Source organism: Myotis brandtii, unplaced genomic scaffold (genome assembly GCF_000412655.1).
Source record: "Myotis brandtii unplaced genomic scaffold, ASM41265v1 scaffold339, whole genome shotgun sequence".
Taxonomy (NCBI): Eukaryota; Metazoa; Chordata; class Mammalia; order Chiroptera; family Vespertilionidae; genus Myotis; species Myotis brandtii.
The window spans coordinates 1,793,464-1,808,474 of record NW_005363061.1 but is presented as its reverse complement, the minus strand read 5'-3'; the positions used below and the strand labels follow the sequence as shown (position 1 = coordinate 1,808,474).

The 15,011-nt window shown below is 58.0% G+C and overlaps 1 protein-coding gene across 2 annotated transcripts in view; it reads left to right on the top strand.

Annotated features, from left to right (window-relative positions):
* The window catches only part of TAB1 (TGF-beta activated kinase 1/MAP3K7 binding protein 1), a 22,756-nt gene extending 9,408 nt beyond the window's left edge, over positions 1-13,348 (top strand). For both annotated transcript variants that reach the window (XM_005871385.2, XM_014543854.1), the window contains exons 2-11: positions 337-473; positions 828-981; positions 1,993-2,079; positions 2,563-2,701; positions 4,109-4,222; positions 4,809-4,920; positions 6,573-6,717; positions 8,560-8,782; positions 9,854-10,016; positions 11,603-13,348. In XM_005871385.2, the coding sequence (XP_005871447.1) occupies positions 337-473; positions 828-981; positions 1,993-2,079; positions 2,563-2,701; positions 4,109-4,222; positions 4,809-4,920; positions 6,573-6,717; positions 8,560-8,782; positions 9,854-10,016; positions 11,603-11,810 (1,482 nt within the window). In that variant the 3' untranslated portion in view covers positions 11,811-13,348. The remainder of the gene's footprint in view (positions 1-336; positions 474-827; positions 982-1,992; positions 2,080-2,562; positions 2,702-4,108; positions 4,223-4,808; positions 4,921-6,572; positions 6,718-8,559; positions 8,783-9,853; positions 10,017-11,602) is intronic.
* Positions 13,349-15,011: the final 1,663 nt, after the last annotated feature.

The window sequence follows — 15,011 nt, the reverse complement described above, 5'->3', positions numbered from 1 at the left end:
CGATTCCGGTCAGGGGCATGTACCTGGGTTGTGGGCACATCCCCAGTAGGAGATGTGCAGGAGGCAGCTGGTCGATGTTTCTCTCTCATCGATGTTTCTAACTCTCTATCTCTCTCCCTTCCTCTCTGTAAAAAATCAATAAAATATATTTTTAAAAAATGCCAGCCTTCTGCAGGTATCTGTTCATCCAGGGTCATTGTTTTCCAGAAGGAAGTAGAGGCCTCTATGGGGGGGGTGGGGTTCGGGCCTGCGGGGCTTTTGTTGGGGAAGAAAAAGGTGAGGTGGGGTCTGCACTGGAGAAGGTAACACTTCATAACTTCCTGGTATCCTTCCCAGGAGCAGCAGCCAAGCTGGACAGACGACCTGCCGCTCTGCCACCTCTCAGGGGTGGGCTCAGCCTCCAACCGAAGCTATTCTGCTGATGGCAAGGGCACTGAGAGCCACCCGCCGGAGGACAACTGGCTCAAGTTCAGGTGAGAGTGCTGGGTGCTCCCCTGGCCATTGCAAACAAGCGAAAGCAGCTGTTTTGCAACTGTCCTGCATGGGGCTTGCCAGCGAGCTGTGGCCCATGGGGGTGGCCTGTGCTGCTGTCCCTTCCACATCTGGACCTTAGACCAGCCTAGGCTTGCGACAGTGGGTGGGGAGCATCCCTGAAGGTCATGGCCTGAGTGAAATGATGGTCAAAGTGGGGGACCTAAGTGGGCACCTGAAGCCACAGCTGCTGTATCTTCGGTCTCCCCCAATTTTTGTCCCTCCTCCCCCTCACGCTGGAACTGGCGTCCTTCTGTGAGCCCTGGTTTCCACCGCCTCTTCCCTCTCTCTTCCAGGAGTGAGAACAACTGCTTCCTGTATGGGGTCTTCAACGGCTATGATGGCAACCGGGTGACCAACTTCGTGGCCCAGCGGCTGTCCGCGGAGCTCCTGCTGGGCCAGCTCAACGCCGAGCACACGGAGGCCGATGTGCGCCGTGTGCTGCTGCAGGTACTTGCTTGGCAGCTGACTGCAGCCGGTGGATCATCTCCCCCAGAGGCGTGGCCCTGCACCTGTAAAGTGTGGGTTCGCCAGGGCTGGTCTGAAGACCCTGCCGCTCCTTCTCTCCTGCAGGGGACCCGCTCTGGGAGCCTCTCCCAGCAGCAGGGGCTCCCTGTTTCGGGGAGTCCAGGAGCAGGCAGCCGTCACGGTCCTTGCCCACAACTGGCAGGGTTGGCTCTGGAGGAGATCATCTTGGGGAACGGGAAGTAAGGATGGGACCTTGGGCGAAGGGGTGTAGTGGGGAGGGGGGTGATTTAGGATGGTTCCTTTCCTTCGGTTGTGGCTCAGGTGCTCAGCCTCCAGTCACGCTAGCAGCCTGGGCCTCGCCTCCTCACTCCGGCTGCTTGGGGCTCCCCTGCCAGCTCGGCATTTCTTTCGGCTGCTGTTTGGGAGATTTCTTCCTGGCATCTCCTTTTGGAAGCACATCTGGAGGCACTTAGTTTGGATGAGGAGGATGGATTCCTGTTCCTCGAAAACAGCGTTCCCAGCACTTCCCCTGCCTCAGCACCTGAGGCCCAGGGCACCCTCCAGCCTCGGGGCCCTGCACCGGTGACTCTAGCTGGCCCCCCAGGAGGGGCAGCAGCATGGCCAGTGTTCAGGGCCAGCAGGATGTGGTCATGACACCGGCGGTCATTGATCTAGACTTGCTCTGAGCCAGGTACCGAGTGCTCAGTCACTCAGAACAACACTTACCTCTGTTGAGGTGAGGAGACTGAGGCTGCCAGCTGGCAAGCGGCAGAGCTGGAGTTCACTCCCAGGTGGCCTGACCACAAGCCCGTGCCCTTAACCTCCGTCTTTAGCCTCAGCCCCTCGCTCTGCAGTGCACGTGCGGAGCCCCCACCCATGATGGCCTGCATTTAGTACAGTTTGTCACTATAGTCAGGGGTGTTGCAGTATCAGGTGGCAGTGGTGTTTTGAACCGGCCGTTGCCCTGACACCTGTCCCTGTCCCTGTCTCTAGGCCTTCGACGTGGTGGAGAGGAGCTTCCTGGAGTCCATCGACGATGCTCTGGCTGAGAAGGCGACCCTGCAGTCCCAGCTGCCAGAGGTACTTCCCTAGCCTCCCCCGAGGAGGGGCACGTCAGGCTGGCTTTGTAGGAGCACTGATTGATCTGCCACATCACGCCCAAGCCATTGACACCACTGGGCCAGAGCAGCACAAGTTAGGGGACAGTTCCTGACTGAGGGACGTGGGGGTCGATGGGTGGACACTCCAAGGGCCTCGTTGGTTGCTGTGGGCAGCTTTACTCAGGCTGAGCATGGGGCGGGTAGTGAGGGTGTGAGGAAAGGCCCTTCCAGGTCAGTTCTCGACTTGAGTCTGCCCACAGCCTTGTCACCTACCCACTTATATCAGCACCAGCACTTTCAGAGCCGGCAGGACAATGAGGTCACCTCTGGCTTTCCTAGAGAAGCCTGCCTGGAAGTGCAGCTTCATCCTGGCCGGGCCTCCAGCCCCTGCTCTTTAGGGGGGCGGAGGGGGAGACGGTCTCTGAGGACCCGGCCTGCTCTGACCCCTAATGGTGGCTTGCAGGGTGTCCCCCAGCACCAGCTGCCTCCTCAGTATCAGAAGATCCTTGAAAGACTCAAGGTGCTGGAGAGGGAGATTTCAGGAGGAGCCATGGCTGTCGTGGCTGTCCTTCTCAACAACAAGCTCTACGTCGCCAATGTCGGTGAGCCGCCTGTCCGTCCCTGGGGAGGGCTAGGGGAGGAGGCCAGCTTGGGGACTGTGCGTTCTTCGGGCAGCTGCTTTCCAGATACATGGGATCTCCAGCCCGTCTGCCAAGGCCATTGGGTGGGTTTCCCTGTTACTCTTTGAGTGTTTCATCCTATCCGGCCGGTGTGGTTCAGTGGTGAGTCGTGTCCGCCCATGAACCAAGAGGTCACTGGTTCGATTCCCAGTCAGGGCACATGCCGGGTTGTGGGTTTGATCCCCAGTAAGGGGTGTGCAGGAGGCAGCCGATTGATGTTTCTCTCTCATTGATGTTTCTCTCTTACCGATGTTTCTAACTCTCTCCCTCTCCCTTCCTCTTTCTAAAAGCAATAAAAACATATTAAGAAATTGATTTGGGTTCTCTTTCAAAAAAGAGGAGTGTCTCAGTCCCAGTGAGGAGAGTGGAAGTAGCAGCGGGATGCGGGCGGCCTAGCTCTTGTCCCCATGCTGTCCCTGACTTGTGGCCTTGGGGAGTTGTGTCCCTGTCTGGGTCACCTCAGTGGCTTCCTCTTCTGGAGGGTGGCGAGGTGGGCTGGGTGTGGGCAGGAGGGTGAGGGGTCACAGGGACGTTTTGTAGGATTTATGGGCAAAGAAGAGGCCATCTGGGACCCTGAGAAGGCCATACCCCAGGGTGCCAATTACTGTAGGGGCGCTAGAGAGACCCCACTGATAATGTCCCTCCTCTCTTCCTCCTTTCCTTAAGATTTCATTATAGCCCTGGCCGGTTTGGCTCAGTGGATAGAGCATCGGCCTGGGGACTGAAAGATCCTAGGTTTGATTCTGGTCAAGGACATGTACCTTGGTTGTGGGCACATCCCCAGTGGGAGGTGTGCAGGAGGCAGCTGATCGATGTTTCTCTCTCATCGATGTTTCTTTGTCCCTCTCCCTTCCTCTCTGTAAAAAATCAATAAAATATATATTTTTTAAAAAGATTTCATTATAGAACAAATTTAGGAATGTAAAAAAAATAGAGTGACTCGCATTTAATGAGCCCTCCTCTGTGCCTATCCCCAGCCCCGGGAGTCATCTCATGGCCAGTCTCATTTCATCTGCAGCCCTGGGTCCCTGCATTGTTGTGAAGCAGACACCAGACATCGTGGCCTGGTATCTGTAAATATGTCAGTGTATCTCCCTAGACAAAAGCTCTCTTATTAAAATCATAATCATAATCATGCTAGGATGGAAAAGTTTAACCTAATTCCTTAATATTGTCAGCTCTTACGACTGCTGGCTCACCCAGGGGTCTGAGCCTATTTTCTTTGCTTGTTTCAAGGATTTCCATTCTCGCTCTCTCTCTCTCTCTCTCTCTAACGCGGCCCTTTCCTCCCTACGCTCAGTCTGCTCAGCTGCTCACATTCTGCTGCAGGTACGAACCGTGCACTTCTATGCAAATCCACGGTGGACGGGCTGCAGGTGACACAGCTGAACGTGGACCACACCACGGAGAACGAGGATGAGCTCTTCCGCCTCTCACAGCTGGGTGAGTGGGGACAGGGGCCGAGGGTCAGTGTTGGGGCAGCCTCGTGGCTCACCCTTGCCCTCTTTGGTGGTCATGTGGAGGGAGTGTGAGTAGATGGGCCGTGACCAGCTGCCCGGGGTTGAAGCCCAGCTCTGTTGCTTACTAGTCGGTGGTGTTTGGAGCTTACCTGTTTTCTGTGCCTCAGTTTTCCCATCTGTGTAATGAGATGATAGTAACACCTGCCTCGGGGTGTGGTGAGGATTAAGCGTTAACGCACATAAAATGCTTCCAAGCCTACCTGGCACGTTCACTGTTATTGGTGGAGACTGAGGCCAAAGAAGTCCTGAGATTTCAGCCACTGCCGCAGCCTCCCGGGCGCTTCCCAGGCAGCTATACTGGGCGGTGCTGGATGTGATGGGCTGTGGAGGAAGCCTTCCTGTGAGGGGGATTCTGATGGAGATGCGGACTGAGGACCTGGGGGCTATTGGATTAGCCGCTTTCCAGGCCGCCTGGTGTGACTATTTCCTGTTCCCCAGATGTGTGTGTCCCCTTCTTTGTGTTCCTCATTATGAGCAAGGTCTGGCTTGTGTTGTTCTCCCACTGGTAGGTTTGGACGCAGGAAAGATCAAGCAAGTGGGGATCATCTGTGGGCAGGAGAGCACCAGGCGCATTGGAGATTACAAGGTCAAATACGGCTACACTGACATCGACCTGCTCAGGTAGGTGGCCAGCCAGCTGTGCTCCCCCCGCCCCGATAGGCTCTAGGAACAGAGGTGCAGTTGCAGGAGCTCAGAGCCCAAGGAGACCCTTCCTTCCTCCCAGAGGTTGGTGTGAGGTCAGGGGTCAGAGTCCTGTAGAGCTAGGCTGGCAAAGGGTCAAAGCCAGGGGCAGCAACTAGTGCCTCAGGGCTAGCAGGAGAGGCCAAGGTTAGCCTGAGCGGCCTGGGGTGGGTAGGGACAGACCAAATGCCTTGTTGGTCAGTGCTATTTATGGCTAGGGCCAGGGCAGACGTGTGAGACGAGTTGTACATTTCCCTCCAAGGATATTTCCCTTCCGGCTGCCACCCAGTGATCATAGCAGCACTGGGCACAGCTCTGAACATACATTCTCTTACTCAGTCCTCCCTCGGGCCTAGGAGGTGGGTACTGTTGTTACCCAAAGGTATTTTCATACGAGGAAGCTGACATGGTGATAGTAGGTAGCTTCTGTGATCACGGGGCTAGCCATGGGCAGAGGCAGGACTGGAACCCAGGCAGCCTGCATTCCAAGCACATTGATTGGAAAAATAGGTGTGTGTATGATCATGGCATTTAATGTCACAATCAAAGCCATGGGGGAATCATGCCAAAGACCCCTCATCAGAGGGCAGACCTTGTCATGTCTTAGAAGCAGAGTTAGAACTCCTTCCTCCCACAGGATTTAGGCAGTTGTGTTTGGAACCTTTTGTCTCTAATTTGTAGGGTTCTGTTCCTTTGTTGGAAAGTACAGATGTGGTTTCAAACAGGCCAAGGATATACTGTGCAAAGTGCGTTTTCTCCTGCCCCGAGACGGGGCTCTTCCCCAGAAGCTGCTGGTTTCCTGTGTGCCCTGCCCAGAGTTCCTGCGTGTGGTGTGTGTGTGTGTGTGTGTGTGTGTGTGTGTTGGGTGGGAGCGGGGGAGGGGTAGGCATCCTTTTAAAAACCTGCACTAAGTGCTAGCACACCCTTTCCAGTATTCTGTAGCTCACTGTCCATTGGGTGTCCGTTCCTCCATTCTACACACTCAGCGTTGAGGCTGGTGTGTTCTCGGTCACAGCTGCTGGAATTCAGTGTGTGCTGTGTCAGCACTCGCTACTGGCCCCTATGGCAGGGCCCTCGGGGTGTTTCCAGACTCCGCTCTTCCGGATTCTGTTGCCAGAACATCACATAGCTGCTTGTGTGCGTGCACACGGGCAAGACCTCTCGGGCACTGCTGGCTGATGGTGCCTCAGAGATGACCCCGTGCAGGGCGTGCCGGTGAGGTCTGAGTCAGCTTGACACTTGCTTTGGAGGAGCCTGGAGGAGTGGGCTTTCAAAAGAGAACCCCACCCTCTCCCTGCCCACCCTGCCCCTGGCACTGCCCGGGCTCTGTGGGCGGGAGCTGCAGATTGGGGCCGGGATTGGGCATTTGACCTTTGTGCCCTAAGCCCAGCCGTGTCTAGCCTTCTGGCCCTCAGAACTTGATTTTCGTAGCTGTGCTCAGAGACAGGTCTGTTTTTCTGGTTTTTCTTTTTTCTCGTCTTGCCAGATGTGTGTTTATTTTACATTCTGGGGTAGATTCTTCCCCTTAGCAAAATAAATGTCCCTTGGGGGCCATTCCAAGTACAGCTCTCCCCTCCACTCTCTCCCCGCAGCGCTGCCAAGTCCAAGCCGATCATCGCGGAGCCTGAAATCCACGGTGCACAGCCCCTGGACGGGGTGACTGGCTTCCTGGTGCTGATGTCCGAGGGGCTGTACAAGGCCCTGGAGGCAGCCCATGGGCCTGGGCAGGCCAACCAGGTGAGCTGGGCCTAAGCAGAGCATAGCTGGCCAGCCTGCAGATGGCATGCTCCCCTGGGGGCCTGGCCAGCCCTCCTGCTCGGCACCAGAGTGCTCAGGGCCCAGGCTCTGATTCTCAAGTGCCATTGCCAGGTCTCTTCTCTGGGCTCAGAGCTGAGGAAGAAAACGCCCAGAGCTCCGAGAACACCCATCCCCCCAAAACCTTCCTCGTTCTGGGCTTGAAGCAGCCCCAGAGCCTTGAGCAAAGCCTGAAGGGAAGTGGGCGAGATGGACGTGAATCGCCGTGGGCTCGGGTTGCTTTGGAGATTGTCCGGGAAAGGTCCTGGGCCGAGGAGGGGAGCGCAGAAGTGTGGCCTCGCGCACAGAGCACTGGCCAAGGAGTCGTGCCAGCCATGTCCAAGTCCGCGCCACCCTTCCCCTTCCTCTCTAAGCTGCGGGTAATTTACAGTTTGTTCTCATGTCTAAGATGGGGATGATAACACCCACCTTTGTGGGGTTGTGGTCACGCAGTCGCTTCAGGGATGACTTTGAAGGGAAGCTGCCTCTACCTGACCTTGGATGGCTGGTAGGTCAGATAAGTTCAGGTCGTGTTTCTCCTTCCATCTGTGAGTCTTGTAGGAAGGTAACTTTTCTGCCTTTTTCCTTTCTTTTCTTTATTATTATTTTTTTTTTAGAAAAACAAGAACTTACTGACTGCAGCAAAAATATATACTTAGGCTGGGCTGCTTTGGCTCACTGGGAAGTCAGAGAGAAGGGAGTCTTGGAGACAGGTTCAGGGGGTTAGCCCGGCATGAGCTGCCGCTGCTCCCCTGGTTTCAAGTCTCCTGGGGTCCCTTAGAGGTCAGGGGATACGGCCTGTGGGGGACGGAGAGCGGGAAGGGAATGGCATGGGTGTGCTCCCTGAAGGGAGACCACTTGCTTTGTCCTTTCTAATTAAAGGTTATGAGGGAAAGTCTTATATGCCGCCCTCTCTCCTGATGCCTGTGCTCAAGGTTTTCATCTTTTTATCTTATTCCTTCTAGTAGCCCTGTAATGGGCAGCAGCTCACATCACTTCCACTTAGGGAGCCTGGGGTGCAGAGTTCAGGGTCTCGCCTGAGGTGACCTAGGTGGACAGTGGGGCGGGGGGAGGGGGTTAAACCCACCTGACTGGCCCCAGGTCATTTCCTGTTGCCTGCCTCTGCCCCCTACCTCCAAGAGACTGGCCAGCCAGCATGGAGAGGATTTTGTGTTTCTGATCGTATCATCAGTGTGATTTTTTTTTTCCTTTTCTTTGGTCTTCAAGATAGAATTATCCAGTGGCTTCTTACTGGGTTCTAGGATACACTGGTCAGTGGACTTCTCTGCCTTCATTCTGTGTCCCCATTTGCTGACAAAATTGGCATATCCTAGCCCATAATGTGTTTGTTCCAGGAAAAAAGCTTAATCATCACAATTGTTCCTCTGGTTACAAGTCTCCTGGGTCCCTTAGAGGTTAGGGGACACGTGCCTGGCGTGGTGGGCATGCACTTACACAGGGCTTTCTAGCAGTTCCCACAGTGCCCTCCCATCCATTATGTTACTTCATCCTCGTCGTAACCCAGGGAGGTGGATATTCTCCCTGTTTTATTGGTGTGGAGGCCAACAATAAGAGAGATGACAAGGCCACACCTTGTCTAAAGAGAAAATTCCAGAAGGATTATCCTGAATTCCTTGAAAAGCTTGGATTGCAGGTGTGGCTGGTGGGGACTTCCTTCACCTGCTTGACCAGTGACCCGGTGAGTGTCCTGGTGAGGCTCTGGAGTCACGGCCCACAGTCCCTGGGCCCCCTGTTCCTCACCAGGTCTCTGCCCCGCCCTCCCAGGAAATCGCTGCCATGATCGACACTGAGTTCGCCAAGCAGACTTCCCTGGACGCGGTGGCCCAGGCCGTGGTGGACCGGGTGAAGCGGATCCACAGTGACACCTTTGCTAGTGGCGGCGAGCGTGCCAAGTTCTGCCCGAGGCACGAGGACATGACTCTGCTGGTGAGGAACTTTGGCTACCCGCTGGGCGAGATGAGCCAGCCCACAGCATCCCCAGCCCCAGGTGAGTGCAGTGCGGGCAGGAAGCCACCTGAGGAGGCCGTGGGCCGAGGTGGGCTGCAGAGTGGCTGAGGCGCCAGGCCTTGCTCCTCCTGGAGCGCAGCAGGTAGAGGGGGAGGCCTGGCTGTGAGCAGCTTTGATCTGGGCCTCTGAGCCGCCTTTGATTGGTTTTCCTTCTTGTCTATGAAATGAAGAAATACCGTCTGCCCTGGTTGACCTCCTAATGACCCGAGAGCAGAGAGCTTCAGAGACACCAGGCCGCATGATAGGGACGATGGCTCCCCAACTGAGGGCCTACTCTGCGCCTGGCACTTGACCCGAATGTTTCCTGTAGGCCTCACTGACAGCCCTCAAGGAGATAGCACCCCCTTTTACAGAAAGGGAAACTGAGGCTCTGGGAAGAAGAGACTTAGGCGAGGCGAGGCGAGGCATGTGGACAGAAGGTCCCCGAAGCCTGGCTCTGTCCCTGGGCCATGTTGGGGTGAGAGTAATGCACTTAACTTTCTACTTTTTGAGTCTTGGAGTCAAATTGCTCAGGAGGCCAGGCAGTCGTCCTTTCTGCACCTCCTCCCGCGCTGCTCGGTGTGCAGACTGTTGGCTCCTGGGCTGCACTTTCTCTTCTTGTTTCAAACAAGCCTTAGCGCTCAGGCATGCCCAGATGGGTTTGTTCTCCGGCGGACACCAGGGTTACTGGAGTTTCTCTAGCTCGCTGTTATTGCAACCATATTTTTGTTGGGCCAGCCTCAACTAGGAGCACGCTTATCCCCTCGGATTAGAGCATCGTCGCGGGAAGCCAGGCAGTAACCCTTTCGTCAAGCAGCTCAGCACTTGATCCTCCTCCTGCTTTGAGCACAGGAGCTGCTGAGCGCCAGCCCCTGCCTGGCCGGCAGTCTTTGCCCCTGGACTCCCCTTCTCTGTCCCATGAGGCAGAGGGCCAGGCTGCAGCTCGGGGAGCCAGGCTGGGTCACCACCTTCTCCTCTCAGCCCTCAGACACCACTCCCATCAGGTCCTGGCGTGGCCCTGTTCCCACCACGCCAGCCACTCCCTGGGCCCACCTCGCTCTTCCTTCCACAGTCACAGGAGGACGCGTATACCCCGTATCCGTGCCTTACTCCAGCGCCCAGAGCACCAGCAAGACCAGCGTGACCCTCTCCCTCGTCATGCCCTCGCAGGGCCAGCTGGTCAATGGAGCCCACAGCGCTTCCACCCTGGACGAAGCCACTCCCACCCTCACCAAGTAAGCCCTCACCCATCTCCACTCTCAGGCCTGCTTCCTGGGGACAGCCCTTGGTCTCTGAACAGGAATGCCAGGGGCCAAGTGCTGTAGCTGAGTGATCCTGGTGAGATGCCCTGGGGTCTTGACTTCTCAAATGCCCGCCTCCCTTCCTGGGAGTTCTTTTTAGACGCTGAGACCGGAAGAGGCAGCGCTGCAGGTTCCAGCAGCTCATTGAAGTGGGAGCTGGGAGGGGGCGGGTTTCCAGGGCAGAGGGGCTGAGGCTGCGGGGAAGGGACAGGCACCTGATGTTGACACCTGCTGGTCACGTTTTCTTGTGGGTCCGGGTACGAGTTCTCACTGAATGGGAAGGTTCTCCTCCCAGTGGCATCCGTGCTTGGGGGGCGGGACGTGCGTGGCCTGCACCGGCTTGTCAGAGCCAGGGCTCTCGGACTGAAAGGTCTGAGTAGCTTTGAAGTGAGTTCTCTAGTCTGAGGGGGGGAGGGGCAGAGGCAGCAGGAGGTCTGGAGCCTGAGGAGGGTGGGCAGGCCACTTCCTTACTGCGGACCTGCCTATAGGCCTGGTGTCCACCCCACCCCCTCATTTCTGTGGAATGTATACCCCCACCCCTCCCACCCACCAGGAGACCAGGGTCTGGTTTCCACATTCCGGCTCGGCCTGCACTGCACAGAGTAATAGAGATGCCACACCCAGCCCACTCAGAGGCAGTGGCCAATTGGAAGGGCCATCAGGAAGGGAGTGGCACTGCTTCCCTCTGCCTGGAGGGGCTGGAGGGGGCCTTCCCCTCTCCCTGCCCCCCTGCCGCTGCTGCTGCCGCCGCCGTCGCCACCGCCACAGAAGCTAAAGGGGCCTGGCAGGCAGCTGAGTGACGGGCATCCCGAGTGCAGTTGGGGGTGGCTTGGGCTGCCGAGAGGAAGCCACTAGCTGTGTCCACCAAGGCAGAGCATGACAGCAGTGGTTCCAGGCCAGGCAGGAGAACCAGCTGTCCTTCTGCACCCAACTCCCTGGGGGCCCCTAAACAGCCCCTTCCCTCCCTTTGGCATCTGAGCATTAGTTGGGCCCCACTCTGGGCCGGCCCGGTGCTGGGTGCTGAGCAGTGCTAAGGGTTTGCAGGACGGTGGGCCAGCAGGTAAATTCCAGCTGTTACATGCTCTGTGACAGAGGGTGGGTGCCAGGAAGTTCTGAGAACATGGGGGGACCTGGCTCCCAGCTGGTGAGAGGGGATGAGAGGGAGGGCTAAGGAGGGTTTTCTGGGAGAAAAGTCCTTGCTGGCCTGCGATCTGTGGGGTTGATCAGGGTGGGTCCGGAGAGATTGAAGCGCACAACCTCCAGCTCATTGCTGGGTACAGTGGTCACTAGCCATGCGTGGTCACTGAGCACTGGAACAGGGCGACCCATTTAGTTCTGGTTCATTAAAAAGCCACGTGTAGTTAGAGCTTGAAAAGCCCATTTGACCTTTCATCTCCTAAAGACCATGTGGTCGGGCTGGCTCTTGGGTCACCTTTGTTCGAGGCCTGTGGCCTGAGGCAGGGCCTCTCTGTCCCCAGCCTGGAAGCCCAGGCTCCTGACTGACTCTGTTGTCCCTGTAGCCAGAGCCCGACGCTGACCCTGCAGTCCACCAACACACACACCCAGAGCAGCAGCTCCAGCTCGGACGGGGGGCTCTTCCGCTCCCGGCCCGCCCACTCGCTCCCGCCTGGCGAGGATGGCCGTGTGGAGCCCTACGTGGACTTCGCCGAGTTTTACCGCCTCTGGAGCGTGGACCATGGCGAACAGAGTGTGATGACAGCACCGTAGCCCCGGCTGCGGAGTGCAGCCGAGCAGGACCTTCGTGAGGACCAGGGGCCACCGTGGGGCAGGATGGGCTTTTCCCCACCAGCTGCCTGTGCCGTGGGGCCAGTGGGCGCCCAGTCCTCAGCCTGACCGTCCTCCCCCAGCTGGGTGCTATGGAGAATACCCTCTCAGCGTCAGTGCAGGCGGACCCCTTGGATACGCCATGTCACTGCAGGGGGGCTGGAGGCCACCCACCCAGGCAGCCTCAGCCAGGACCGACGCCATTTCTCAGAACAAGAGGTGCTAGTACGGGAGCCTGGCTGGCTGTGAGCACCCCGTGGGGCAGGACGGGCAGAGGTTCTCCTGTGACCCCGCACGTCACAGGCCCAGCAGCCACTGCTTTCTCAAGGCCACCCTTCCCGCCGCCACCTCCCCTGGAAGAGCCTGTGGCCGGTGATAGTGTCCCCTCACCAGCGGCTGGTGGTTCGCCCCTTTCTTCTCCGGCCTCCAGAGTGAATCCCGGTTGACGTCTGCATCTTCGGAGCCTGCACCGTCCCTGGGCCCCTTCCCTGGGCCGGCCTGGCTGTTTTCAGTGGTGAACGTTCAGGAAGACCAGGGAGGTGGGGGCCTGGGATGGCTGCAGCGGGCAGCTCAGCGGGAAAGGAACCGGAGGTAACTGTCCAGGAGGAGCACTGGCCCTGGAGTCCTCCAAAGGGTAGGAGGGGCTGGTGGGCGTCCCCAGAGATGGGGTACAGGGGAGCAGAAGTGCCCGGACCGAGCGAGGACTGTGGCCTCATGTCAGGCCCCTCCAAGAGGGGAGGCCCCAAAGCAGAGTGAGCGACTCCACTTTGCTCTTTCCTTCCTGGAGCTGGGAAGGCCCTGGCTGAGGAGCCATGAAGACCAGCGATCTTGACCACTGACGACGGTCCCTGCTGCTCCGCAGGAATGAACAGACGCGTGTGGAAGAGGGAGCGTGGGAAATGGTTCTGAAAGGGCAGAGGTTCTGCGAGCCCTGCTGCTCTGTGGAGGGCCCAGGTGTGCGCTGCGGGCGGGCGGGCTCAGGCCATCAGGCCCGAGATGGACCACCTCAGTGCTCGCTGCCTATGGGGAGGGACTGCACTCCTGTTTTCACAGGAGAAGCCAGCCCAGGAGACCCACACATGCCCTCACATGGTCTGCGGTGGAGCAGAAATCAGACCTGCCAGTCCCCGAGGCCCCTGGATTCCACCCCTCCCCAGCTCAGCAGGGCCTGGCACTGTGTGTGGCCTCCATGTACTTGGACTCAGAAAAGTCAGAGGCCGGCTCAGGCCCTGCTCGGTCTGTGGTCCCGGAAGGCGGTTCCCGAGGGAAGCAGAGGAAGTGCCTCTCGGCAGAGCGCCCCCCCCTCCACCACGAAGCCACCTCTGTTAGGTGAAGAGGTTTAAAGTTAGTCACAAAGGCTGGGAACAAAGGGAATTCTCTTCCAAGAACATCCCGGTGATGCTGCTTGGTCTCTGGAAATAGAACCCCTTTGTGCCACGGTGAGGAAGTAATAAATGGTGGGTTATGTGACGTGGTGTTAAGGTGCTCTCACTCTTGTGTCCTGGAGCTCAGGTGGCCAGGGTTGGTGGGTGCCTCCTGTCCTCTGGCTCCCGGGCTGGGGTGGCAGAGCTGGGCTGTGAACCTGGCCTCTGCCTGGCCCAGGGCTGCCGCCTGCATGGCGGGGAGAGGGTGGCGGCTCTCCCTCCGGCAGTGGCTGCTGTAGGGCACTGTTCCTGCCGGTGGTGGGGTGGCTGGTGTGGCCGTCAGAGCTTCGGGCACCGGGACAGCCGTGTGAGTGGATGCTCAGGAGTTCTTTGCTTTATTTTGGTTTTGTTTGGGTGGAGGATATTCTATAAATACCAGTCCATAAAGTGCCTCTTCCTGTTTTGGGAGACTTAAGAACTCAGCTACGCACAACAGCGTCTGCAGCTAAAACGGAAACACTGCGTGGCTGAGGGACAAAGCCAAGCTCGGCGTTTGGGTGATGGGCGCCCAGACACTTCCCTCCCCCTCTGCTGGGAAGCAGTTGTAGGCGGGGTGCTGGCAGAACTGCCTTTCAGGACCTGCCCCCTCGGCCTTAGCCGTCCCCAGCGGGTCCTGACCACCTGGAGTCACAGGTCAGCCTAGCAACCTGAGTGGGAGGTGGCGGGCGGGCCATGTCCCAGATGAGTGACTGGGGCGCAGACATATGGGCATAGTCCCAGCACAATGGCCCTGTCTAGTCCTATAGGCCAAAGGGCCTCTCCCGCCTGCTTTGCCCCAGGCGCGTGGGGGTGGAGCACTGCCCTGCTGGCTCTGTCCCCTGTCCCCTAAGCCTGCCTCCTGAGTGAGGGCGAGAGGGGCACGTTTCAGCCTCTGGGTTCCCTTCGGTGGAGCAAGAGGGGGAGCTTAGTCTGTTTTAAGATTTAAGCAGGGGCAAAGGTCAGGACAAGAAGAACCAAGGCAGCCAGGCGAAGCGACCCTCCCGTGGGCGAGTCCCACCCCCTCTGACACACCAGCCAGGAGCCAGCGGGCCCTCTCCAGCCTGTGACCCCTCCCACGGCCAGGTCAGGGGCACCAGGGAGGCCCCCACCACTGCTGCCTGTGCCCACTTGTCCCTTAAAAACATCGGGTTCCCTCCCAGGACAGGACTGTCACAGGCTTGATGGAGGCCCTGGCCTGGATCCGACCCGTGGGGCCAGGCCTTTGGAAGCCACTGCTTGTCCGGGACCCGCGCCCGCGCCAGGAGCTCCGCGGATGCCGGGGGCCATCTTCAGGGTTTGTGCTGGTGTTTCGGTCCTTGTCTGGTCCTCTGATTCTCACAACCCAGCCCTGGGCTTGGTGGCGTGTCCCCACCGCTGGTGCAGTGGCCGCGAGACCTGTCAGGAGCACTTGGCCGCTGTGACAGTGACATCCAGGGGAAGGCGACTGGTCGTGCCCTTTCTGCGGCTGGTTCCTTCCTGTCACTCAGGCCTCAGCACAAAGCCACCTCCTTAGAGGGGCCTGCCCTGTCCCACACCGGCCCCATCTCCCTGTTTGATCTGTTTCACAGAAACGAAGCCTCTGACATTTCTTGCTCATTTTTTTTTTTGTTTACCTCTTAACTCACTAAAATGTTCGCTCGCTCATGAGAGGGGTCTTTGTCTACTTAATCCAGTGGTTCTCAACCTGTGGGTCGCGACCCCTTTGGCGGTCGAACAACCCTTTCACAGGGGTCGCCTAAGA